An 8,810-nucleotide genomic window follows, 5' to 3' on the forward strand; every position below is an offset into this window, starting at 1 on the left:
GACAGCCTTTCCGTAATTCGGAATTTCTGGATAATGGGTTTCCAGATAACGGATCCCATAACTGTACTGCTTTTCCTGCAGTAGCTCCGAGCCGCTGTGCTAGTCAGCAGGCAAGCAAAGGGTTAAATGCTTGGCTCGGCAAGTGTCTCTAGAGTGACTCTGGGTTATCGGACTTATCTCCCTCCTCCTCCTCAGCTCATTTAGAATTTGAAATTGTCGGCTGACAAAGAGGGAGATAATTCTGCAGGGTAGGCTCTGGAAATGCTGCGGCCTGTGTACATTAGAAATATAAAACCGCTGTGGAAAGAGAATAAAAAATGGAAGGGAAAGTTCACCTTTAAATTTACGTTTGCTTTACTGCAGACATTGATATTCTGAGGCAATACGTAATAGTTTTTTATTTTATTATTTTTTTTTTATATTTAGGTTTTTGTTCGGCAGCTGTCCAGTTCGGAATTTCAGTAGCTATCGGTTTTCTAGGGCCTAACTACCGATCTGGTTGCTAGAGTCCAAATTACCCTAGCAACCATGTGTAAATGACCCATCGCAAAGTCTGCTTGAAATGCTTTACAACAGCTGAAAAAAGCTCACATTATTAAAGGCTAAGTAAACCTTTAAATAAAGTGAATGTAAAATCGATGAGAGTGCTATTGTAAGCACCGCTGATGTTCTTCTGTTTAGGAATAAAATGAGGAACCTTTCTTAAATCTTTCCTAAGCAGAAGAACATCAGAGCAGTCTCTTTCTTTTTTCTGACAACTTCATTGATTACTTGGTGGTCAGACTGGTGGGAAACTGACCACCAGTACAGGTATCCCTTAAAGTGGACCTGTCATCCAGACACAAAAATCTGTATAATAAAAGTCCTTTTCAAATCAAACATGAAATTCTATTTCTATTTTTTATTAAAGCATTCATAGCTGTTTTAAGCTCATTTAAAAATATCAGCTGTCAATCAAATATTGCCTGCCTCTAATCCATGCCTTAGGTGTACAATTACTTTCACTTTCCATTCAGCACTTCCTAGATGTCACTGCTCTCCCCACATTCCCCCAGTTCTCTTAAAGGGATCCTGTCATCAGAAAACATGTTTTTTTCAAAACACACCAGTTAATAGTGCTACTCCAGCACACTTCTGCACTGAAACCCATTTCTCAAAAGAGCAAACAGATTTTTTTATATTCAATTTTGAAATCTGACATGGGGCTAGACATTTTGTTAGTTTCCCAGCTGCCCCATGTCATGTGACTTGTGCCTGCACTTTAGAAGAGAAATGCTTTCTGGCAGGCTTCTGTTTTTCCTTCTCAATGTAACTGAATGTGTCTCAGTGGGACATGGGTTTTTACTATTGAGTGATGTTCTTAGATCTACCAGGCAGCTGTTATCTTATGTTAGGGAGCTGTTGTCTGGTTACCTTCCCATTGTTCTTTTGTTTGGCTGCTGGGGGGGAAAAGGGAGGGGGTGATATCACTCCAACTTGCAGTACAGCAGTAAAGAGTGATTGAAGTTTATCAGAGCACAAGTCACATGACTTGGGGCAGCTGGGATATTGACAATATGTCTAGCCCCATTTCAGATTTCAAAATTGAATTGCTCTTTTGAGAAATCGATTTCAGTTTTTATTACTTGTGGTTTTTGAGTAATTTCGCTTTTTATTCAGCAGCTCTCCAGTTTGCAGTTCTGTAATCCGGTTGCTAGGATCCAAATTCCCCTAGCAACCGTGTATTGATTTGAATAAGAGACTGGAATATGAATAGGAGAGGGACGGAATAGCAAGATGAGGAATAAAAAGGAGCAATAACAATATATGTGTAACCTTACAGAGCATTTGTTTTTTTAGATGGGGTCAGTGACCCCCATTTGAAAGCTGGAAAGAGTCAGCAGAAGGCCAAATACAAACACTAAAAAAGAAAAAACATACGCCAATTGAAAAGTTTCTTAGAATTAGCCATTACATACTAAAAGTTCCCTGAAAAGTGAACCACCCCTTTAAGTCTACTTAAAAATTATTTTAACATTAATTAAACCCAATAGGCGGGTGTTGCAGCCAATAGGATTAATTATATCTTAGTTGGGATCAAGCACAAGCTACTGTTTTATTATTACAGAGAGGAAAAACATTTAAAAAAAATTCTTTATTAGACACAACATGTTTCGGGCAAGTGCCCTTTATCAAGTGCACACATGTTGTGTCTAATAAAAAACACTTAGCAGCAAGCTCTGCTCTGATTGCTTTCTCTCAGTCATCTGACAATATTGGTTAAAGTTTCGCAGCTGGAGCGGGGGTGTCTACTGAGATTGAGAGCACCAGCTACCATTCCCCAGTCACACATACTTTGTTCTGATTTTTAAAAAAAATTAATTATTTGATTAGAATGGAGTCTTGAGACCCAGCATTTCTCTAATTTGGAGCTTTCTGGATAACAGATCCTATACCTGTACAGGCAATTCCTTTTGTAAGGCAATTTGTAGTTAGACTTTTTTTTTATTATTATGTTAGGGTTTTTTAAATGTTTACTTTCAGATTAGTGCTGTCAACAAAACTCATGCCTAGTAACATTAGAATGAATCAGAGTCTTATGTCTATTCTCTGCAGGAATGCACCGAATCCAGGATTCAGATTCGGCCGAATCTGAATCCTAATTTGCATATGCAAATTTTGATTTTGTTCGGTATTTGGCCGAATTTTTCCCGAAGGATTCGGGGGTTCGGCTGAATCCAAAATAGTGGATTCAGTGCTTTCCTAGAAATATGGATCTCCCTTCCCCCTTATTAAAGGGAAAGTAAAGTCTAAAATAGAATAAGGCTAGAAATGCTGTATTTTGTATACTAAACATAAAAATGAACTTACTGCACCACAAGCCTAATCAAACAAATGATTTATGTTTTCAAAGTTGGCCACTGGGGGTCACCATCTTGTAATTTTGCTAAACATCTTTGCAAGACCAAGACTGTGCACATGCTCAGTGTGGTCTGGGCTGCTTAGGGATCGTCATAAACAAAGCTGCTTGAGTTCTGCATGGCTGGGAAGTAAGGCGGGGGCTCCCCCTGCTGTTCATAAGTATGATTGTTTCCCTGCAGAGCAGTTAGGGACCGTCGGACAATTCCTATCCACACCAATAAATGAAGGGAGAATTTTACTGCATACAGTCCGGTTTCTTATAAAAACAGTACACATTTTTTAATTGAAGAATATTGGAGATAGGTTTCTTTTTCATTAAAGAAAGTAAAAATGGGATTTTATTTTTTTTGCCTTTATGTGCCCTTTAAACCACCATGAACCAAAACTGAAATTGCCTTCCCTCCATGCTGAAAGATTACCCCTTCCACAGCATAAATCCTAAATTCTATCAGCGCATGTACAATTTTATATCCATCTCTGATAATGTTAAAAGCCTTTTTTTCCCCCAAATACGAGCCATTTACAGAAATATCCTGGTACGTGATGCCCTTTCATGTAAGCCGCGGCTCTAGCCGAAGGAAAGCAGATTGATTGGGTAAATGCTCGTTGCGAGGTGGAAGAACGCAATGCCTTGCTGGCGGAACTAGAAAAATGCAATTAAATAAGAGCTGAAACAATGAAATGAGAGCGGAGAATAAGGGATCAGCAATATAATTAGGTGACTGCCGGGAAGATCCAGTGGAAAAACTCCCAGGAATAAAGTCAATTCCATAACCTTTATAAATCAGAGGGAACACGAATGATAATTACTTTAGAAAGATCCCGCAAAAAATGCAAAATTCCACGGAGGACAAAGTGATGCTTGGAAGTTTCTTAAAAGCATTTGTGGCCTTTAATGGAGGGTTGGAGATGACTATAATCCTAATAAACCTTCAGTGAGTTATGGCTTCCTGCAAGTCAACGAGAAGCCTCCCTTTATTACAGAATACTAAGCGCCCGCTGACTCTTCTCTCTTTCTCTTTTCTGCATTAGGTTTTCGAGACTGGGTGCCAAAAGAATTGCAGAGGGTGGGGTGTGTAGAGCTTCTCAACACAGTGCAGAGGCGGGTCAGGCCCAAGTCGCATGTGTTTGGTGGAATCCATGAAGGTAGGTGCAAAATATAAGATGCTACCCCAAAAAAAATTATTTTTTTTAGCTAAAAAAGTTATGCCAAGGTAACTTGGTCTTGGAAATTACCTGGGTGCTATTTTTACCATTTTGTCACTATTAGGACACCTACGTCCTTGGCTGTAGGGGGCCTTTCTGGACCATTTTCCATGCCAAGAACCTAGAGCCAAGAACAATGGTGAAAGTCAACCCACAGATGTCTCTTTTTTCTGAAAGATTTTACTAGTATCTTCTCTTAAGGTGGCCATACACGGGCCGATAAAAGCTGCCAAGAGACCAAGTCGGCAGCTTATTGGCCCGCGTATGGGGCCCCCCAACGAGCTTCCCCGATCGGGATCTGGCCAAAAGTCAGCCAGATCTCGATAGGATGGGACAAAAAATCCCGTTGGATCGCGGCCGCATCTGTTCGTTGATGCGGTCCCGCGATCCGACCCCCATTCCCATTCGTTAGGATCCGATCGTTGGGCCCTAGGGCCCACAATCGGATCAGCCCGATATATATCGGAGAGAGATCCGCTCGTTTGGTGACAACGCCAAACGAGCGGATCTCTCCGTGTATGGCCACCTTTATAGGTTTATTTTCAAGGGGTCCTAGAAAATCCCCAGGTCTCAGAGAACATTCCCTAAATTGGTGGATTTAGTTTACCCTAAAGGTCTCAGAGAACATTCCCTAAATTGGTGGATTTAGTGGACCCTTCATTATTCCACTATGTCATTCTTTTCAGCTTTGGCTGAAGGACACTTAATTGCCTGAACTTTGTAGTTTGAGATGTTATTTAATCGGTAGGTGTTCTGTATATCCTTCTCAGAAGAGAGGACTCTTATGTCCCTGACACAATTGGCACTGGATCATAATATTTAATTTTCATTGAAAAAGCTGTTTGGAGATTGGCTGATACCTGTCCATTTTGGGCAGAATGCAAAAATCAAAATTGAATTTGAGTTTCAAAAAGTCATGATTTATTAAGCCCTAAAAAATTGTAGAAATTGTAAGTTCAAAATTCAAGATTTTTTTTCAATTCATGTTTTTGAGAATAATTTGAAATTTGGCAGATTTATGGAAAATGAAGGGCCAAATATGATTTCACTGTATTTGGGTTGTCTTTTTGTTTTTTTAAGCAAGATTAAAATTGCAAAGTTTGTGTTTTTTATAAATGAATGCACATTAGAGATTTTTTAGGTTTCTAAGTTTGTTCAAAAGAAAATTTGAATTTTGATAAATCTGTCTCCTAGTGTGTTTTTTCCTGCTTTGTGTTCCCGTTTGTCTAACCAGGCCCCTAGCAGCATACCACTCCCATTAAACATCTTGAACACACCCCTTTCTGTAACGGGATTATAAAGGCAATAGTGGAGCCCCTTGTGGTGAGTGATAAGGAGCTTATTGACGGCCTTCCTCTAAGGGCAGAAACACACGCTCAAATACAGGGACATTTAGTTGTCCGACGATAAATTGCCTCTTCTTCAGGGTGACTAATCTCCTCAAACTGCCTCTCGCTGGCTAGAATGTAAATCGATGGCGGGATGGCATTCAGAGCTCTTCGTTTTCTGAAGTCACCCAGAAGTTTCCTTGTAAGGAAACTTCGAGCTTCTTTCGGAAAACAAAGCACACCGATTAGACTTGGGCAAATTTGACCCGTTTAGTTCCGCCCAAAAAATTGCCGCCGATTACGGCCATTAAAGTCCATGGGCGTCAACATATTTTTGACGCATGTCTTATTTTGATGCACGGCGCCATACAAGTCTATAGGCGTCATTTCCGCGGCGAAACAAGGCGAAAAAATTCACCCATCCCTAGCACCGATTGCCATCCCGCCGGTGATTTGCATTCTAGCCGGCAGGAGGCAGTTCGGGGAGATTATTCGCCCCGAGAAAAAGGAGATTTGTCGCTGGGCGAATCTGAGCGTGTCTCTGCCCTAAGATGGCAGATACTCAGGCAAAAGGCTTAAATTGTAATCCTGGGGAAATAAATCAAATTTGAAAATAAAGGTACTTTCAGCTTTTAGTATTTCTATTAAGCAAATCCATTGGCGAATTTTTAAAAAAAAATGAAGTATAGTGGCCCTGTGATGATGAAGATGATGGCGATTGTTCTGCTCTAAAGGTTTTCTGGGGAGCGCTAATGAGATCTAGAATTTTTGTCAGGAGCTCATTAAGGCAGCATGTGAATTCAGAAATACCTAAGAATCAAAGCTTCTTACTGGGCACAAAGGGGATTATGATCTGCCTTACGGCAAACTGCCTTGAGATATGTATCGGTCTCATGTCACCTTTATACATTACAGCAAGTGTGACATTCTCTCCTGCAGGTTACGGGACTATGACCGATGGTTACACGACGTACGTCAATGCCTCAACCTGTACAGTCAGCTTTCAGCCGATCAATCCGCCAATTATTTTTGACCTTCCCAACCCCCAAGTATCATGAAGACCCCGGTGCACAGATGAAAACGGGAAGGTCTAAAAGAAAAAGAAAAAAAAAGCTGCCATTTTTTTTAATTGTAAAAATAAACGCACTGTTGTTGTTTGATTTTTTTTTTTTTTCAAATGTAGGTATTTTGTTTTTTAATTATCTGAAAAAAAAAATTCTTTAAAAAGAAAAACATTAAAATGTTGTTAAATAATTTGCCATTGTACAAAAGAAATGTCCCAAGTGGGCTCAACACGTTTATTCAATGTTGAATAAGAAATGGAAATTTAAGTTATAAAATCAAATGAAAGAAAAAAAGAGAAAAAAAAAACTGGGATTTGGGTAACGACTGTATATGGGTTATCTTCACTTGACTTCTCTGTGTGAATAGGGTTAAAGAATGGCCAGTCCTACATGGAATTATGAGCCCTCCTCATTTTATGAAGTTGCCAATCCACAAGCAGATAAATTGGTTCTGATTCCGCATTTTCCCCATAGGATAAGTACGACGTGGTCCATGGATGACCAATTCGTCTGTAGAAAGACAAAAAAAAGGTGATGGGCACTTCAGTAATCCACAAATCACCAGGCAGTCCACCAGCTTTAGGTATATGGTAGGGACTTGAGCAGATGGTGGAAAATCTGGGCAGCCATAGTATTATTCTATGGGCAACCACAGTACACAGGCCACCATGTGATCCAGTCATTTGATCCAAGGGTTGTACGCAAGTAGATTTGGCCATTTTGTCTGTAGACCAAGATAAAGTGACTTATGCGGTTCATACACCGGCTAATTTTGTCTGCTGTATTAGGCCCTTCAGACTGACTCAGCAGCTTATCCATCCATGGGTCCCCTCTCCAATAAATATTTGGAAGAAATTCAGCTCGTTGATGAAGCCTTCTTCCAGCTGCTGGCATTAATCTTCATTATTATCCCATTGTTGGCCCATGGGCCAAATGATATTATTTTAAAATTTATTGCCCAGTAGCCATTTTGGGGGATGATCTTCAAGTGTACGACCACCTTTAGAACTGTGAAGAAAGTCCAACTGACAAGGAAGCCCATCTAGGAATGGATTTGTTTCCATCTAAAGCTGTGTTTTGGGGCAGTGTCCATAGAGGGGAACCCACAAGGTGTACATAGGAAGGGGTTTGGACAGGAGGAAGGCATCTCTAAAACCCTTCTTGAAGGTCTAGCACCCAGCCATAGCTGAAGGCTCTTTTGTGGTCTGAAACCGTAGCTCAACAACTTGAAGGGTCCTAAGTCAGGTTCTTTCCTAAAGGCAGACCTGGTTCCATCACAGAAAAAGTCTCATTCTTGTCTACTAAGAAATGTCTTCGTAAAGAGATGGGTTCCTTCACAGCTCCTTGCAATGTCCACCTTTATTTAGGGTAAAACATTTTTTGTAAAAAAAAAAACAAATGAAATGCCTTTTTTTTCATGTCTGTGTTTTTATTAAATTATTTTATCGTTAATAAATATAAGAGGATGGAAGGCTGTAAAAAGAAATTGGGTGTCATGCAGTTACGCATGTAAATTCAGACTCCTTTTAAATATGGATTTATATATATGAATATTTTTTGTGCATTAAAACAAAACGAGGGAGTTAATACTGGCAGCATGGCGTCTTCAAAAATAAAAAAAATCTGTAACGCGCACTTAAATGATGAAGAATAGGGGGGGACAAGTTTGCTAGAGCCCTCCATCTGTCAAAGACGCCCCCAGTGTGCAGTTTTAGGCATGTATAGAAAAAAATTACAATCAAGCCAAAAAAATGGCGCCGTTGCTCTTTTTTTCTTTGGAGCATTTTTGAATTCCTTGCAATTCTTCTCCCTTTTTTATGTTGCACTGGGTGTAAATGCAATCTTGCTAGCACAAAAAATGATTGAATAGCTCTTTTCTTTTTCCGACCTCTGTAAATGCTTTTTTTTTTTTCCAAGGCTTTGTCCTGTTTTATGTTACCTTGGTAATGGAACTTAGGGGGAAAAAACAAGTTTTCTTTTAAATTTATTGTGATATTATATATATTTAGCGCCTTTATATGCAAATAAAATTGCAAGATTTTTAAGGATGTTGTGGCGTGACTGTATTTTTATATATAACGATTGCCTGCCGACGGAAGGTTACACTGTTGAAAAGCTAAAAAATTCTGTTTCAAATTTTGATTAAAAAAGAGAAGATTATCAAGAAAACTCTAAAATAATAAATTTGCAACGGCATATATTGATGTAGGTAACTGTGAGAGGGATCTTAAAATCTAGGGATGCACCGAATCCACTATTTTGGATTAGGCCGAATCCATCGTGAGAGATCCGGCCGAATACCGAATCTGAA

At 39.6% G+C, this 8,810-nt stretch overlaps 1 protein-coding gene across 2 annotated transcripts in view; it reads left to right on the forward strand.

Annotated features, from left to right (window-relative positions):
• The window catches only part of mpped2.L (metallophosphoesterase domain containing 2 L homeolog), a 104,050-nt gene extending 95,503 nt beyond the window's left edge, over positions 1 to 8,547 (forward strand). For both annotated transcript variants that reach the window (XM_018257450.2, XM_018257451.2), the window contains exons 6-7: positions 3,934 to 4,047; positions 6,375 to 8,547. In XM_018257450.2, coding sequence (XP_018112939.1) covers positions 3,934 to 4,047; positions 6,375 to 6,493 — 233 coding nt within the window. In that variant the 3' untranslated portion in view covers positions 6,494 to 8,547. The remainder of the gene's footprint in view (positions 1 to 3,933; positions 4,048 to 6,374) is intronic.
• The last annotated feature ends 263 nt before the right edge of the window (positions 8,548 to 8,810 follow it).

This window comes from Xenopus laevis, chromosome 4L (genome assembly GCF_017654675.1).
Source record: "Xenopus laevis strain J_2021 chromosome 4L, Xenopus_laevis_v10.1, whole genome shotgun sequence".
In the NCBI taxonomy this organism is placed as follows: Eukaryota; Metazoa; Chordata; class Amphibia; order Anura; family Pipidae; genus Xenopus; species Xenopus laevis.